Consider the following 18,059-nt stretch of genomic DNA (forward strand, 5'->3'; position numbering starts at 1 on the left):
ATATTATTAAAGAATTCACAAAGCAGTCCTTGTGTGGAATTACATTAAAATGTATTTCGAGGATACATTAAAATGTAAATTCGAGGAAATCGTAACCTGAGCTGAATCGAGAATTGTTAACTGGATATTGAATATATGTATATGTTATATTAGGTTTCGATATATTAGGCTTGTTCTTTTTCTATACCTCAGGGCTGTGTTTAGGAATTACGCCCAGATAACTCTAAGTTGTAGGTTACGTTATATATATTATAGCAAAAATGCACCTTAGAGTTATCTAGGCGTAATTCCTGAACGCAGCTCAGAATTGAACTTCTTGTACAATTCACATCTTTTGTTTTTTTTCTTCAATCTGAAAAGAAAAAGAAATATGAACTGTAGAAGTTTAATTTTCCTGAGGTATGGAAAAAGGCCTATTGTTATCTAATATACATTACACGAAAGTAACAATGCTGTTTTATAGTGTTGAACTATCTTTCTATATAACAATTTGAGACAATGATATACAAAATTCACCGCAACTGTTTCAACATAATCTATGTATATACTATCTATTATGAGAGGTCCATTTATAAATATTCCACATACAATTGCCAAAGGCAGTGGTCATGAATGAGGTCAATTAATGTCATTATGTTATCATTTTGTTATATTACCTAAAACACATATTCCTTCGTACTCACTCGTAACGTTCAACTAATTGTTATTATTAGAATGTCGCGTATATTCATACTACACACGCAAACGTATCGCGTTCTATTGAAATGAAATAAAAAAATATTTTACGGATATATTCTACATGGGCACAATCCTTTCAAGAAGCGTCAAAAGCTTCAAATAATCTGCTTCGATGCGAAGTTCTGTGCAATTATCAGGCCGAGACAAAGGCTCGCTGAGAGAGTAAATTAAGCTATTATATTACGTACGCATGAGAAATGAGTCTCAAAACACTGGAATGATCGGTCCCTCAAAAAAAATCACCGATCGCTATCGTAGTCAGCACGTTATCGAGTCAAACGAGGCAACGCTCCTTTTGCGTATTACTCAAAATGTAGCGCGAAACTCGAATGAATTAGGCTAAACGTGTGCAACAAGCTTTCGAATTTGGCAAGTTGGCGAGTAAATATCTTCTACCACAATATTATTATCTCCATATTCCATCTCGAAGAGACATGTATAAACGAGGAAATGCGAATTTACCGCGTACTACGTCTATTAGTATTTCGTAATTGTTTTTCGATTTCAAATTGCCGTAGATCCGCTCTTTGCAGAAAATCTTGCCGTTCTAAATATCCATCCTTGCCTTTGTTGTGAATATTAAGTTCTTCCTCAATGTTTTCTTGTTTCTTAAAGTTGTCCCAATCTAATTTAGACTTTTCTAATGTACTAATTTTGGCCTTTTTTCCAATTTGTCCTAGAACTGAAGAAATGCCGCCTAATCCGACGCGCTTGATACCGCCTCGCCCGCGTTCTTTGACGGCGGGAGATGTAGATTCTGGTGGCTTCGCGGCGGAATTTTCGGCCGTTGAAAGAGATAATCGGGCCTCCGCTGAATCAACGGGTACTTCCTTCTCGACCTTTACTTCTTCACCAGCAAATTCAAAAACCTTGGTTATCTTAACTTTTTCTTGAACTTTTGGTTTCTGGATTGGTGACGATTTGTCATTCGATCTGTTGATTGAATTTTGTGGCTTGGATTTCGATACAACAGCTGTAAAAATATAAACGTGTCATATATTTAAATCTCTTTAGATAAGATAATATTAATCTCATTTAGATACGATAATACACTTTTATTGATTCTTCTAATGTAAAAGTCTGTTCGTTTTAACTGAACTTCTTGCATCATTCATATTTCTTCTTTTTTCTCCGTGTTAAAGAGAAAACGAGAAGATATGAATTTGGTGCAAGAAATTCAGTTTACAAGAATAGACCATAAATGGCATTAACCTTAAAAATATCTTTAAATGTATCTTTAGAAATTATATTATAGACATTATAGATATAATCTATAACTTTGTTCTTTAAAATAAATGACTTATTGTACTGTTTAATATAATAAAAAAATTCCTTCCTGTTATATATTATATAACTATATAATGTAATTATATGTAATATTTCATTGTATTAAAATTTTGTACAAACCTGTATCCTTCATAAAGTCAGCCCAAAGAGAATCTGCTCTCTTTTTTTCTTCTTCTTCAGTGAGTTCTTTTTTCTCTTTACATTCTTCTTCTTCTTTACTTTCTTCTTCTGATACTTTAGACTTTTCTAAAGTTCTTCTGCGTTTTGCCTTTTTACTTTTCTGACCTTTAGACCTCTTTGCACCTTTCTTTCCAGTTTCTCTTTTATTTTCATCATTTTCATCCTCTGGACCACTCTCAATATCGCCTTCAGATTCTACTTCAGATACTGGATCACTGTCAGCGCCATTAGGAACGTAATCTTCATCATCTTCATCCGAATCAGAAGGCAATTGATGTTCTTCTGACATGTTTAAATATAGATTATTACAGAAGATATCTGCAAATAAATGATAAAAGTACATATTTATCTAAAAATATGTATTTACAATTCAATATACATATTTTTATTATGAATAAACAATTTTATAAATTATATTTTTTGGCAAAATTTATAAACATCTATATTTCTTTTTTACAAACCAATATATTATGTTAATATGCAATAAAATTAACATTCACAAAATACATGAAATCTTTTCTATTTATATTCATTTTTATTTCATAATTCTAAAATTATATTCATAAAATGTTAGATGCCATAAATGATAACTAATATTTAATTAGTAATTAAATTTAAATAATTTATAGTTTAAGTAATTTACATTTTAGTAATTTTATCAAACTACAATATCTTATAATTTAAAATAATAAAAAGTATTAACTTTTTTAGATACTGATGTTTCTTTGTTCAATATTCAAACATTTCAAACAAAGCCACCTTCGAGAACAAAGCGAGCTCCGAGAAGCCTCGCGAATTAAAAATTCTACCAAATTACCGCGCTTCTTCCTACACTGTCAACGTCGCAAAACTTAACCTCTTCAAACAACGAAAGTAGATTTCTAAAGGAATTAAACGCGATACCTAATACGATTTCGTGACTCACGTTCTTTTGAACGGCGTGCCGTCAGTGCCAAAAATTCCGCGAGCGGACGTCGATTCGCCTTCCGGAAATGTCGTTATATCGAGACTGCAGCGGCGAATCCGGAGTTTTCGTCGCCGCGTTCATGAATCGTCCTCGACCCTTGGCGTGAACCTAAATCGATCCCGCACGTACACGCACGGGCGTGGAGCACTGGCTGTCCAAAAAATCCGTGAGCGACACCCGAGGAAAAGGAACCACAGTACCTCGCGACACGCTCGACTCGATTCGACTTGACTCCGCTCAACTCCGTCGCAAATATGCACGTCGCGCTATTCGGCACAATCAGCACCATCTTACAGCGAACCGAGAAGATACGACGTGAAGTTACCGCGATCATGTCGCGCCGGTCGCGCCATTCGTACGAATTGAACTTGCCGAATTTCTCCTAATCGAGATTAAAATTGAATTTTATATCGAAAAGTTTTCATTCAGTAGAAAATAGAGATTTCTTGTTGGTTTTTTAACAATATTTTTAAATGTTTTCTGATTAAAAGGAAGAATTTTCCATTGATTCTTCTATGATTCTTCCATTTAATCTTTTAAAAACTTTTAAAAATATAGCAAAAAAAAAAGAAAGAGTATAGAAGTTCTCAAATATCAATAAATTTTAAGGAAATATTTTTATTCTTTTAAAAATATCTATAATTCATAATGTATCAAACTTTGAGATAGAATTCATATTCGAAAAAAAAAAACATATATATCTATATTTTTATACATGTTTATACATAATTTATTGGTAAACTTCTCAAATGTTTTTCGTATAGCATATAAAATTATAAATAGAATTTTCTTTTGAATTCTCTAATAACGCAAATTATAGGTCACATAAATTAGACTTAAAATAATTAATTTTATTCAACTCATTTGCATATGCATTTAACTTTCATTTAAGTATTTTTTTATGTATATAATTCATATATAAGTTAAATTACAATAAACGCGAAATTACAATAAATAGTAAATGATAGAATATTTTTTAAATAAACAGGTGATATAATTTGATATAAAAATAACAATAAGTTACTTTGCTCTCACGTTGTGTATTAAATGAAGCTACTTTCCTTAAAAAAAAAAAAACACAGTCGGCACAAATGTTCTATCCTTGGCATTCAATGAATAAGATAGAATAATATCAAAATTCATATACGTCAAGGGGCGATTTTGGAGTCAGCGCGGTAAACAATGCGCAATAATTGATTCAAGTATTATACTTCGTATAATCAATTATGGCGCATTATTTACCGCGCTGACTCCAAAATCACTCTTTGATATGTATGAATTTTGATTAAAACATAAGGAGTCCTACAATCTAATTAATTTATTGTATCTTATTGATAGAATAATATATTTGTATCGACAGTATCTCCTAAAAGGAAAGCATCTTAAATCTTAATTGTATTTTAAACGCAATTGTAATTATTAACTCACTGTACTAATTGAAGAAAGATGTAATAATATTATTATAATTTTTATAAAATAATCCACTGTATTTTCGTTAAAAAGGATCGATACTAAATCTTTCAAAGAATATTAATATAAGATACTAAATCTGTCTACAACTTTTTTACTTACAAGGTGTTAAGTACACCGCTTTTTCACAATTTGTTATAAATCTTTTAAATGATTCCGTGAGACAAGTTAGTGAGAAAAAGGTCGGAAAGTATCAAATTGCCCTACATTTTTCATGAATTTGTCGAGCAATAACTTAACGCCTTCTTCAGTATTCTAAGTAGGATCAGCAGGGGCCACCGCAAACCTCATATTACAGGATCCATTTCGAATCCTAATTTCGACGAAACGGATGACTGCCGGTTGACGGGGATTTGCGATGGATTATGGATCAGTCGATCCTTCCTTTCGAAGCTAAAGTCTGAATAGATGAAAATAAAGAAGAACGAGCGTACGTGTCCCGGAGAAATATAGTCGTATAGAGCATAATTTGGAGTCATTGTTAAATATTAGTGATAGACGCGCATTAAATTTCATCACAGTTTCTCTGAATACGCGAGAAGTTCTACGTGCTAATATAATCAAATGCACCAACAATTACGCAACTGTATGTGTTCGTGCAGATGATTAAGTAATAATTATTTCAATCGTATAATTATTTTAATCGAGTTGTTAAGTATAGCCTCTGAGCTCAAGATATAATTGCGAAGGACAGTGAAGCACAATTTAATATAATTTTTAGTATATTTTTAGGATATCATATATTATAATTATGAGAATATCTCTGAGGAGCATCCTCTCTTTGTTAAATTGATTAATATGACATAATACTTAATATGACATAATACTTAAGAAATCATTTATCTTAAAGAATAAAGTGCAATGATAACGATAAGAAACTAAAATCTTCGATATTTGGTAAAATATCAACGTCATTCTATAAATAAATAATATTGTTTATTTAGTATATCATCTTTGAAGGTGATATCTTTTTAAGATATCTTTTAATATCTTCTAAATCTAAATATAGAATAAATAGGAATGTACGAGTCTATTGTAAGAACTAGTGTAACATCTAGAGAGATTTAAATCGGATAAACACACTTTTTATATTATTTTACGATTACATTATATGTTAAAATTAAAACCACAGAATCCAACAAATCGGAAATCGTCACCAATGTAAAAATTCATGCGATAAAGTTTCAAAATCATTTGCTTTTAATGTGGGATATTAATACAAGTCTTGGTTTCTTCCTCTTTGCACTTTCATCGAAAGAGAGAGAGAAAGAAAAAGAGAGAGAGAAAGAGAGAGAAGAAAAGAAGAAAATCAGGAAGGATGTACCAGGTGGCTACGAATGCCGCGACGTTCCCGCGGATTGGATCGAGCAGCATCTCGGAAAACGAGATGAGGCGAATGAGACTCAGGGACTGATGTTCGAAAGCTCCGCCTGGTTTTCGGGACGTCCCAAATCTTTGCGTCCCTCCAACGAATATATCTTCTGTTTGTTTCATTCTCTTCATATTTGCGTTGCTCCACCCGGTCCAGCCTTCAGCTTCTGTGCTCAAAGAACGTTGACTAACAATTAGTTACACGCCATAGACGCGATCTGTTGAGGGGCCTGCCAATAGATTCGTAATCGTGAATAAAAAAAGGAATAATCGATCATAGGTATTGAGCAAGTTGCATATTAATTGTGCTGCAATTATTAGTTTAGAAGCGTGTGACAACGACGAGAACATCAATGTGATCTGAGATTCTAAGTGTAACAATTAAAAAAAAAAATAATTCTTATAGTACTCTTCATAATACACAAAGTGATATCGCGTAGTTTTTTACTTTGTAGTTTTTGAATCTTTATCTTTATCATGATATACCTATTAAATTAATAATCATATTACAGACTTTATTATTTGTAATTCTTTGTATTTAAATTTCTGTGTTATTATAAGTATTATTGTTGTTACATATGGCAGTGTTTAAAAAATATAACAAAGTTTCGTGCTTTTAAAAATTGAATTGTACGTGTGCAAAGTGCAGACTTAAACAATAATCAAAATTATTATTAATTGTAAGATTATTGTTCTTAAAGAACTGTTAAAAATAACTGTTTTTTAAAAGTAATTTTTTAATTCCAAATTGATATTTAAATTGATGTTCTAAATAATTTTTTTCTCTTAATCTCGTATAACACTAAATATGGCATTTCATTTCGCGATTTACAAAGTTTCCCTATTAGATTCAGATTTTGTAATATAAAACATGCAAAATATTAAAAGAAAATTATACAATAACTTTAAAGTTTATCTAAAGTAATAAATAGAATTGAGTTAAATAAAAATTTATGTAATTTTTTACTGTAAAAATAATACGGCAAAAAAGTTAAGTTTCACATTCGGTATAATTATATTCGCTTCGGTATACATATTATCTTCGCTTATAATTAATCATTTATTGTTTTTGCAATCATTATTTATCGATGAATTATTTTTGCGTTGCGAAACACATAGCTTTGCTGTACAGTTTGGTTCATCCAAATCTGTATTTTAAATCTTCAATATAAAAGAGAAAAAATAAGAATTTCAGTACTTTCTATTTAGTGAATAATTATCTTATATTTTTTTGGCTGAAATGTATAAGAAATGTGTTTAATAAATTCCATTTTTAAAAGAAATAAAATAAAAGCTTCGAATATGATAAAGAAAAAAAGCTGCAGTCTTTCTTTGATTAACTATTAAAAAATTTTCTTTATATTGCGATATAAGTAATAATTACGTGTCTTGCAATTTACCAAAGCATAATTATCTAATAATTAATTAACAATAGCTGTTATTGATACAATAGGATGCCTCGAAAACGGCGCGCCTCGACATCGTCATTGGAGGAATATCCTTCTGAGGAAAAATACATGAAGGACGACATGGACGGTCGCGCTCCGCGAAACGCTGCTAATGCCCGTGAACGTGCACGAATGCGAATACTAAGCAAAGCATTTTGTAGATTAAAAACAACATTGCCATGGATACCCGCCGATAGTAAATTGAGCAAACTCGATACATTGCGATTGGCCGCAACATACATCGCTCATCTACGAGCAGTACTTCGAGACGATGGTGAAACTCATACTGAAACCACGAAATCCTTGTCACTGGCTTTGGTGAGTACCCATTTCTATCTTCATTAAAATTAGAATTAAAATTCGAACAAGTTTAACTCCTTTTTTTATTTTAAGAAACTGCAGTTAAACTTTAATTAACGTTAATAGCAATAATCATACGTATACTAATATTAAAAAATGTTATAGTACAGTAAACAAATAAAATTGTTCATTAATTAACAATTAATTCATTAATCAGAGAATTGTTAGAAAAAATAGATTTAACGAAAAGAGACCCTAAAAAATCTAAGTGTCAAGTACCTTTTAAGATCTTTTTCATAAAGAATCTTACTGTTATTCTTTGATACAAATTTCATTCCACAAAATGTGGGATTAAACAAAATTGTTGATTTATCTAATTTTAACGGGAATCTAAAGTGCGAGTTATTTCCAAACTATTTCTCGTTCTTACGATCAGACTTTCGACTTGATAACGATTCCGTAAAATAACACAGAGACCAGGTGGATCCACTCGGAGTCGCGAGCGCCGTCTTCGCAGTCATCTTACTCTGTTTATGTCTGTCCAGGTGGATTGAATCACTTCAAAACCTTCCACCCACCCTTTACTACCATTAATTCTAAGTTAGTTTCGTTGTTTGAAGAAGCATACTGTTTTCCGCCGCGAAATAGTTGGTCTCTCGTTGCCCTTCTTTCGCGAAGATCAAAGAACGTTATTCTGTTTGTAAAATTGTTAAAAATGATGTTATTTTGCTATGTAAATTTAAATTATATTTTTATGTAGATTCAAATAAATTCGAGTTGACATTTGAAAAAAGTGAGATCTCATGATAATACATAAATAAATGTCTAATTTATAATACACTATCGATATATCGACACTTATAATTAATCAGTATTTTACGGCGAACAATTTTAATAATACTCGAAAAAGTTATCAATGCGCACCGCGATTTACTTTATAATCGAGGCATTTAAATATTCGAATCAATAATACGGTAAGGATGATTTTAATTACAGTCATGGCCATTCGCTATTCAAAGTAACAACACAACCACGCTTATGAACAACAGTTGCAACGTGTCCTCCTCGACGTCTTCGAGTTGTAATCAGTATCGAGGACAGCAAGTAACTCATGATATCCAAAACTTCCATCATTCAGGTCATCAGGGCGTGTCCATACGCCATAATCAGGAGCAACAGCTCTCTTATTACTAACAAAAAAATTCTAACAATCCAATCAGAACTTAACTACAGCGAGCGATATCTACGAAGAGCGACTACCAGCTGGGTTACACGACGGTGCTATTCGTGTATTCACGCCTTATTTATTCCATAGTGCCTTACTCTAGTATTTATTGATTTAATCTTAATGTATAATTACGGTTGCATCTCCACTTGTGTGACAAGGAAATAATATACGTTCATGTTTCGACCGTACGCATTTTTTTGCATATCGACGAAACCTCTATTCTGTATATTTTTAAAAGTCTGAATGAATCAAAATTATAAGTAAAAATGACAATTACGGGTAAAATAGACAAAATCATTTTTTGTCGTTTAAGAACATTGATTTCTATAAGTTGTGTTTCTCACATATACGGTCCTATAAAATTTAATAAAATCATTTTTGTTTTATTTTATAAAGAAAAGAACAAAAATCGAGAATTCAGTATAATTTCGATTTATTTTAGTTCAATATTTCCCGCGAAGGAATATCATACATTTATTTGACGTTCCTTTATTTAGGTATTTGCATTACATTTAGCATGTTAAAACTAGTGCAATAAAAATCTCTTACAGAAATCCAATTTAATATTGACCAATTTATAATATCCAAAATAAGTGATTAATCATTACCTTCTAGTATTAAATTTCTGTAAGGATTTCTAAAATTCTCAGAAATTTTTTTTTGTATTATTTAATGCAATATCTTCTGTGAAGGGATATTATACATTACGCGAAGAGACTTTTTCCTTATTTCGTACACTCAATTACTGCAATATCATATAATATTGTAATCATGATTGATACCAAAGCATGTTAACTAGTCCAATAAAAATGTTTCTAAGATTTTTGAAAACTCTCTTTGTATTATTTAGTGCAACATTTGAACATTATACTAATTTAGATTGTTAACGATATACAGAGCGTAGCAAAATTATACGGGTAAGCTTTATTGTTGAAGTTTTCTCGGTGACTTCGAAAGTAGAAAACTTTCATTTATAAGAAAAACGTTTTAGTTTAAAGATACAGTACTTTAAAGAGCTTTTTGAAACTACGAACCGATGGTTTGTTTTAAAGATACAGTAAATTAAACGCGATAGTTAAATTGGGGTACCTGTTGATAGGCAATCATAAGCTACAATCATAAGCTATTAATGGCTACATTTAGAAAAAGAAACTTTGTAACTGTTGTAAGATTTCTTTATTATGATTGATTTATATTTTTAGATCTAGTGAGAAACTAAGAACAAGATCAATCATATTAAAGAATTTTACAACAATTGCAAAGCTGCTTTTTCCGCTGAACGCAGCCAATGATTTATTACTTGCAAAATGACAATTGATGAAAGTAACGCATAGGAAAATATAATATCTTTATACATCCCTAAAATATATATTGATATATATAATTTTGCTATATTTTATATATTATAATTATATTATCAGCAGAAAGTATTTTAATGCAATATATTTAAATAATATTAAAATTAGTTATTAAAATAAAAAATTCACCACAAAGAATATCTTTGGTATTTCGATTGAAAATATTTTTATAATTTCAAACCTATCTTTCCAACATATGCGGACTATATTTTGTCAAGACATCGACGAAAATTGTTCACAACTTGCTGAAGATGATTTGAAGAAAAACCGAAACGTCCAAGAGAGTTGTATCGACACTCACGGTAGATCAATATATTATGTAAATATCACTCGAATTTTCGTTATATAATTTGTGCATCAATTTCCGCGCTGTATTAACGCTCTCATTGCCCGTATACTTTATATTATAGTATTTTTTTATAATTTCATTTCAATTATATTTTATGTCGTCCGTGACCGTTTTGTGATATTATAAAAAAGTAAGACCGACGTCTTTTGTTGGAGAAACGCCGAGTACAGCAGCATCCGGAACAGCAGAGAGGAAGTCCGCGGTAAGGTAAGAAGGATAAAGAAGTTCAAGTAAAATAAACAACGCAAAGGGCCTTTTGTGTAAACCTAATACTAAAATAATATATCCCACACGGCGACAAATCGACCGGCACTAAACGTATCGCTTGACATATCTACAACAACATACATGGGAAATTTATAAACGAAAAATGATGGTCTCTTTACCATTTTCTGACTATCCTTAAAAATTTCTACCACACTATTTTCGGCCGCCATATGTCCGAGACATACAGATACGCTGCTGCTTGAAACGATAAAAGCAATCGAGGAAGATCAGCTCATAATAAATTGAATTGTTACAGTGAAATTGTTTCAATTTATCATTGAAAATTTAAATTAAAAAAGGAACTTTAAAAACATATGATATTCAAGAGAAATGAAAGCTGTTTAATCAAATATATAGATAAAAAAATTAATTTCGTCATGATAGAAACGATATTTTGCTTGGTAATACAAATAAATTGTTTTATGGATTTATATGATTTTTTAGATAAACATGAATCTCGATTTATCTCTTTCAATTTACAAATTAAAAAAATCAAGGCTTTAGAAGCGCACGGTATTCATTAAGAGAAATAAAAATTGTTTAATCAACGTAGCTCGAAAAATAAATCTCGTTAAGATAAAAAAGATATTCTGTTTTAATAATATAAATAATTTACATTTTTCAACATAGGGATTTTTGTTTGTTTTTTAGATTTTAAATCGACTCTAACCATCATTTTATATATTAAAAAAAGTTGAAGATTTTGAATACATAAAAAACATAGGTCGAAAAATAAATCTCGTTAGAATAGAAATGATGTTCTTAGTTTGACATGGTGCTTATATTTCTGTATGAATTAATTTCTTTTTTTTTTTAAACAAAAAGGGATATTTCGGAGCTTTTTACAAAAAATCGATTTTTTGTTGCGAATCGATTCGGAGATCGCACATCCCTAAATGTAGACGCGAAAGTAGAAAATCTATCGCTAAAGAGGTCAGAATAAATAGAATATCACGAAAGTCATCTGACGCACAACGAACCTTATTCGTCCAAACACGATTTCGGAATAAATGTCTCGAAAGGTGAGAGTCGACGAGCCGAGAGGCGGCTCGAAGGCACGATCAAGCGTCGCGATTTCGAGGCGTCGGCGTCGCGGCGAAATTTCCAGGAAGCCAAGTCGTTTCGCGCCTTTCGTAACTGCGCACGTGTGACGCCGATCTCACCGCGAGGCGTCGCGCGGCAGTTTTAGCGACGCACACCGACGCACACATCCGGCGTGCGACTTATCGTAGAATTTAGATTGGATTAGTACCGAGTACAACGGAGCAGAGCGGAGTCAGCGGAGTGGGAGGTCCAGTCCAGTTTGTCCAGTGCCAGACTGTCCGGCCCTGACGCGAGACGTCAATCGATCCACGTTGTGTCGTTTCGTACATGGTATACGTCGCGTGATTTCATGATGTAGCACCAGGCGAGTGATTCCCGGAGAGTAGGAAGAAAGATCGTCGCAGCTGACTCGGTAATCCAAACGTCTAATCGAAGTCTAATCAAAACGTTGTGTTGCGAGACGATCGTCTTCTGCGAAAGAGAGAGCGAGAGAGAGAGAGTGTGTGTATGTGTGTGAGAGAGTGAGAGAGAGAGAGAGAGAGAGTTCTCCGCCTTCGTTGGTTATCCCAGGCAATCTTAGGATTTCCCGTTGATCCCGTGTTCCTGACGTCGTCGCGCGCGTGCACGCGGAGTCAAGGTACACATTACACGCTCCGGGACCCGGGGAGACGGAGTGCGTGGAGCCCTCGCGGGGCCAGGTGACGAAGCGCGAATCATCGACGCAGCGTCAAGATGGCGTGTGCCACAATCACAGCTGTTGTTTACCCACAAACCCGTGTGGAGCGGATCACTGGCTACTGCTGCCGCGGCTGCTGCTGCTGCTGAGAGAGGACAAGCGCGGCCTGGGCTCCCCGTCGTCGGAACTGGTCGGGGACGATGGGAGATTGTCGACGAATGAGCAGGTCAGAGTAACTCGTTGCGCGAGCGACGTGACGACGACGTGACGAGAACGTGACAGCGACGACAGTTGACGACAACAACGACGGCGGCGGCGGCGGTGGTGGTGGAGGTGGTGGAGGCGGCGACGGCGGAGTTGGTGACAGTGCTGGTGGCAGCGGCGACGGCGGCCGTGGTGGTGGTGATAGTGGTTGTATTGTTGTTGTTGCTGGTGGTGGTGGTGGTGCGTCGAGAAAAGAACGGGACGCGCGAAAACGGACTCGATGGAAGAGGGTAGCGGTATCCACCGCGCCGGCAGAAGTCACCAGAAGAACAACGCGTGAAACTTAACCTAGTTTCGTCCGCCATCGCACGGCACGAGAACGGCGACGAGGACGACGACGGTGAGGCGGAGCGATCTCGAGAGGGTGGCCTCGATACCAAGGGAAAAGAGCGACAAAGTTAGTTCGCGCCTTCGGCGATAAGTGTGTTATTTTCCTAGTTAGAACACGGCTCTTCTCCTCCTTTCGCCCGTTTCTTTCGTCCTGAGGCCTCGTTACGTAAAAAGCGCGAACGAGAAGAGCACAATCAGTCGCAAGACCGACGTCGTCGTGTCGGTCCCTGCTTTTCTTTCACGTTCCGAGCTCATTTTGGAATTTCATTCATCGCCCACGTGCGTCGATGCATCGTGCATGCTTCCGTTCGCTAGATTCATTGTGGATTTGAGGTTAGGCTTGCTGGCTTGCATGATTGTAACGGTCTGATTGATGAAAATTGCCGTGTTCTTTAAATTAATGATGACTTGACAGACACGTATCTCGGATCTTTGTCAAAAGAGTTAACCTTTCACTGTTTCTTTTCTTTTGTTTCCCTTTGTTATGATAAGAGTTCTATGAGTCATTTCTTTGCACCTCTATTCATCTGTGCGAAATAGAAATTTAAAAGGAGTATAGAATTTAAAAGAAGCCACACTTTTTCATGCAAAGTCTTGTTTAAAATATTTAAAATATTTACGGTAACAATGTTGGTTTCTATGCTCCTTTTATTTATTGTTCTTGGAATTATTCTATCGACTGTATCATAAAATATTTGATGATGATAATAGAACATTTTGATTTAGTATATAATTTAATTCTGTAACCTTTTCATCACTTTTACAGACATATAGACAATTTTTTATTTTTTTATTTCTTATTTTTCATGTATTTTATTTAATAAACACATTGTTAGAAATTGTTGGCATGATAATTGTTCCGCAGGTATCACCATGAATGCTAGGACACAGCTGTTCGAATTGAGCATGGAGGGACGTCAGGTGGACGAAGCAGTGGCAAGTATATTCCACAGCGTGCTATTTCATCGGAGCCTTGGCAAATTCAAGTACAAACAGGAAGGCAGCTACTCGGTGGGCACTGTAGGATACCAAGACGTGGACTGCGACTTCATTGATTTCACTTACGTCTGCTGCTCGTCGGTGCACCTCGATCAGACGCTGAAGCGTGAGATATCGGGTTTCTCGGAGGCGCTGCGCTCCACCGACAGTCCAGGTTCTGGTCAGATATCCCTAGAATTCTTCCAGAGGAAAAAGAGTCGCTGGCCGTTTCAACCGGAATGCATACCATGGGAAGTGTGGACTGTGCGCCTTGAACTTATCAAATTGGCCACCGAGCACGAACGGCAGATATGTCGGGAAAAGGTGGGCGATCTGCTGACCGACAAGATCCTTTACATCACCGAGGTCATGAATCGGCACGATTACATTCCAAAAGTGCCAAGTCAGGCCGAATTGGATCTGATCTTCGATACCTCGTACCCGGACATACAACCGTATCTCTTCAAATTGTCTTTCACGACTTCTAGTCCGTCGACCACTACGATGGGCAACACTATGAAGAAATTGATTAGAGAGACGCTATCCATTTAGTCGTTATAATGTATAGTGTAAACTCTTCACGTTAGTTGCATTCGTTTAGCTTGTCAGAGTCATCAAAACGCAAAATCTTATACTTTCCTTTTTTCATCTATAATGCACAAATTTCTGCATTGCACCAAACAATTTTTCGTATCCACAATGACTCTAACCTGCCACCGTAGCTATTAATATGAGTTCCAAGAAAAATACTAAATTTGCATTATAAAGAAAGCAGAATGGTTTCGAATCTTCGACCACTCGTTCCCGGCGGAAATTACCAAAGGTACTCGGAGAGTACTTTGCCTACGTGGTAGACTCCGCTGGATTTTGTAAGCTCCGTAATAGTAGTATCTCTTATAACGAAAATAATATTTCGTATACATTGCAGGGACTTCCACTGCTCTGTATCTCTAATGTCTCTATATAGTACAAATGAAACACAACACTGTGACACTTGCTTCTTTTGTACTTTACTATGAACGTCCGTCGCATAATTTTAGCAGGATCACATTTAGTCACGTTTTATACAATAATATTTTATCTCCTAACTCTCACCACTTAAACCTCCACAGATGATCGCTGTGGCAGAACGACATTATGTTCCTCTTCTCGCTTCTCATCCTTTTCAAATGCTGTGTATATCGTAGAATAGATACAAACGTAATTTCCTTTAGTAGACAAAGAATTTTCATGCGTCACACAGAGAAGATAATTTGATTTTAGAGTAAGAATACAGAGATTTCGAGTCTATAGAAGAGCAGGATGTCTTCAGATTCTTTAATGTCTAGTAGAATCTTTGAGAATACTGAATCTTAAAGATAACTCGTAACTTGCTCCTTGATAAACTCCTCCGACTACACGACACAGCCACTAACATTGAAAGTATGTATAGCTATCCTAAACTCTTTGACGATCACAGAACGCTTGGAATATTTCACAAATGTATAACGCGTAGCATATACACGGTAGTGCATACACGTGTGTTTGCATACAAAGCTGCTATTATTTTTATCGTGAATTTAACGCTGAACATCCGATCGTGTTCAATATTGGATTTAATATTAGGAAGTTGCATAACGACCGGGTCAGAATTAGCGTTAAATGTGCGGAAGAGCAGAGTGTTTATTGTAATTATGTGTATGCATGGAAGCGATTGTTATTTATTTTCACGAATGATGATACGTGACATAACGCTAGAGGCGTTATGTGTATGCAGATTAGCAAATATAATTATTTACATATTGCTCTTTTTTTTTCTTCGTTGATCTTAAGTTGTAATAATCAAATTGTAAAATAAGTTGATATATCATTAAGCCAACGCGACGCCCGCAATAACGAAGCGCACCGGGTGATACGAAAGAACCGTACGAAAAATCGCCGTCACGATTACATTTTCCCAGACGTTTCGTGCCTTCGTATCGAATTTTTTATAGGGAAATTAATATGCTAGGGACTAACATATACCAGATGATAGTGTCACTATTATTTATTGAGCTCGAAGTATCTCTCCTCATCTCGTAAAAGTGGAATAGTCTCTCTCTCTCGCGCGCGCAGAAAACAAATCTGTGATCCTTCTCGGATTCGAGACGGTTTTGTTCTATTCCTCATAAGCGACAAATGTGTGCCGTTAACGTCGTGTCGTTTTAGGATTTTCAAGCAAGATGGAAGGCGCAACGGCGGATGTTCGGAATGATTCGCGGTCGGCGGTGTGACCCGCGCGCGATTATACTTATTATATTATACAATGTAAATAGCGTTTGAAGAATATTGCCGTAAATCAAATCGTGTCGTGCCGAGGGGTCCCCGTGCGTTCCGAGATCCGCTCTTTGGCCTTACCTATGACCAATCAACAAAGATATCACGACGCATTAGTAGTGCACATACTTTACGAATTAACCGTAGACGAGAAGCGTAATGTTAATTTAAGGATTAATCATGTATCGTCCCTACCGCTTTTCTTTTTCTGCCAACGTTCTCCAAGTAGTTTAATATGTAATTGCGATTTTAGCTGAATGTTCCGTAACTCGAGCGTACGTCGATTGGATGTATCCTGTTAGGAGTGTCTTTTTTTCTCTTGTATCGATTAAAGAAAGGAAAAAAGAAAGGAAACCACGGTGGTCGTCGACAGTCCGTCGCTCTCTCTGCGATTCCGTGTAGAAAATCGACCGCAATCTCTTTCCCACCCTCGCACTATCTTGGCTTTTACTTTTTACAATTATATGATGCACGATATATTGTAAAAGGTGAAAAGAAGTCGCGGTATGGAGCCGCGATATAATATTATGACAAAGAAATGTGCGTATACGTGCGCAATATATATATAAATATGATATATAGAAAGAATAAAGAAAGAGAGAGGGAGAGAAAGGAGCGAAAGAGCGAGCGAATGGCCACGTGTGCATGTGTAACTAGATTTCTGCGAGTTTGTCAAATTGCCACACGCTGTTATAAATAAATGAAATTATAAATATATAAATAATATATATATATATAAATAGCAAAAAAGATAAAACCGAGACCTGTATATTATAAGCTGCGACAAATGTGACAAAACGTGTAGTGTATAGTGAAGAAGATGAAATATCTGCAAGTTTTAATTTATCATGATGAGTACGCTGACGATAAATGATTAATTATTAATAAATTACTGTATTTTATAATCGCACTATTTTTTTATGAAAACATCCATGTCTCTTATTTATCCACGTAACCTTTGATTCATCTCTATCACGCAGTTAAATATGTGATGTAATTTGTAGCTTAAGTTCATATATACAGTACTCCGAAAACATTAAAAAATGCTTTGTGCTTTTGTAAATTGTAAATAGTTGCAAATAATCTTTTCTGTCATACATTGATTAAGAACATCCCTTTACAGAAATTTAATATTGAAAAATAGTGATTAATAATTTATTTTGAGTATTAGAAATATTATTGTTCAGTGCTTTTAATACTCAAAATAAATAATTTTCAGTATTAAATTGGATTTCTATAAGGGACAAAGTAGATATTGCGTCACTATATTTATTGTTATATTATGAATTACGAAATAAGAATATATTACGTGTACTGTATTTACAAAGAGAAAAACGCCAATAAGAGTCAGTACCGAGTGGTAGCGTATAAATTATTCATTAAGAAAGTGAAAGATAATCATTATTCTTTTAAATTTATTAGATTTATTCATCAGAGCCGATAATCTTAATTGCTTACTATTATTATATTTACGTTTCTTAAATATCTAAATTATACTCGTACAATTAC

General features: G+C 34.6%; 4 protein-coding genes across 5 annotated transcripts; 3 read left to right on the forward strand and 1 right to left on the reverse strand.

Annotated features, from left to right (window-relative positions):
* On the reverse strand, positions 1-3,399 carry Yeti (yeti). Its single transcript, XM_018444726.1, has 3 exons — positions 3,131-3,399; positions 2,146-2,523; positions 1-1,711 (listed from the first exon to the last, which is right to left on the reverse strand). Exons 2-3 carry the CDS (start codon positions 2,492-2,494, stop codon positions 1,197-1,199), a joined length of 864 nt encoding a protein of 287 aa, XP_018300228.1. The 5' UTR covers positions 2,495-2,523; positions 3,131-3,399; the 3' UTR covers positions 1-1,196.
* Positions 3,400-6,177: 2,778 nt separating this feature from the next.
* On the forward strand, positions 6,178-9,161 carry HLH54F (basic helix-loop-helix domain-containing transcription factor HLH54F). Its single transcript, XM_018444695.1, has 3 exons — positions 6,178-6,293; positions 7,467-7,779; positions 8,758-9,161. Exons 2-3 carry the CDS (start codon positions 7,468-7,470, stop codon positions 8,953-8,955), a joined length of 510 nt encoding a protein of 169 aa, XP_018300197.1. The 5' UTR covers positions 6,178-6,293; position 7,467; the 3' UTR covers positions 8,956-9,161.
* Positions 9,162-12,038: 2,877 nt separating this feature from the next.
* Atg101 (autophagy-related protein 101) lies at positions 12,039-15,652 on the forward strand. Of its 2 annotated transcripts, none has more exons than XM_018444721.1 (2): positions 12,039-12,419; positions 14,143-15,652. In XM_018444721.1, the coding sequence occupies exon 2, from the start codon at positions 14,151-14,153 to the stop codon at positions 14,805-14,807; it is 657 nt and encodes a 218-aa protein (XP_018300223.1). In that variant the 5' UTR covers positions 12,039-12,419; positions 14,143-14,150; the 3' UTR covers positions 14,808-15,652. The 2 variants fall into 2 exon arrangements, with proteins under 2 accessions (XP_018300223.1, XP_018300222.1); XM_018444720.1 differs by lacking the exon at positions 12,039-12,419 and adding an exon at positions 13,274-13,344.
* On the forward strand, positions 12,740-13,234 carry LOC108720574 (putative glycine-rich cell wall structural protein 1). The gene is made up of 2 exons (XM_018444665.1): positions 12,740-12,782; positions 12,966-13,234. Exons 1-2 carry the CDS (start codon positions 12,740-12,742, stop codon positions 13,232-13,234), a joined length of 312 nt encoding a protein of 103 aa, XP_018300167.1.
* Positions 15,653-18,059: the final 2,407 nt, after the last annotated feature.

This window comes from Mycetomoellerius zeteki, unplaced genomic scaffold (genome assembly GCF_001594055.1).
Source record: "Mycetomoellerius zeteki isolate Tzet28-1 unplaced genomic scaffold, Tzet1.0 scaffold153, whole genome shotgun sequence".
In the NCBI taxonomy this organism is placed as follows: domain Eukaryota; kingdom Metazoa; phylum Arthropoda; class Insecta; order Hymenoptera; family Formicidae; genus Mycetomoellerius; species Mycetomoellerius zeteki.

Excerpts from the sequence above, each read along its gene's own strand:
- Atg101 (XM_018444721.1), top strand. The coding sequence starts at position 14,151 with ATGAATGCTAGGACACAGCTGTTCGAATTGAGCATGGAGGGACGTCAG.
- HLH54F (XM_018444695.1), top strand. The coding sequence starts at position 7,468 with ATGCCTCGAAAACGGCGCGCCTCGACATCGTCATTGGAGGAATATCCT. Across the intron at positions 7,780-8,757 it reads AATCCTTGTCACTGGCTTTG|TCATGGCCATTCGCTATTCA; the intron begins GTGAGTACCCAT and ends TTTTAATTACAG.
- Yeti (XM_018444726.1), bottom strand. The coding sequence starts at position 2,494 with ATGTCAGAAGAACATCAATTGCCTTCTGATTCGGATGAAGATGATGAA. Across the intron at positions 1,712-2,145 it reads TGACTTTATGAAGGATACAG|CTGTTGTATCGAAATCCAAG; the intron begins GTTTGTACAAAA and ends ATATTTTTACAG.
- LOC108720574 (XM_018444665.1), top strand. The coding sequence starts at position 12,740 with ATGGCGTGTGCCACAATCACAGCTGTTGTTTACCCACAAACCC. Across the intron at positions 12,783-12,965 it reads TGTTGTTTACCCACAAACCC|CGACGACAGTTGACGACAAC; the intron begins GTGTGGAGCGGA and ends AGAACGTGACAG.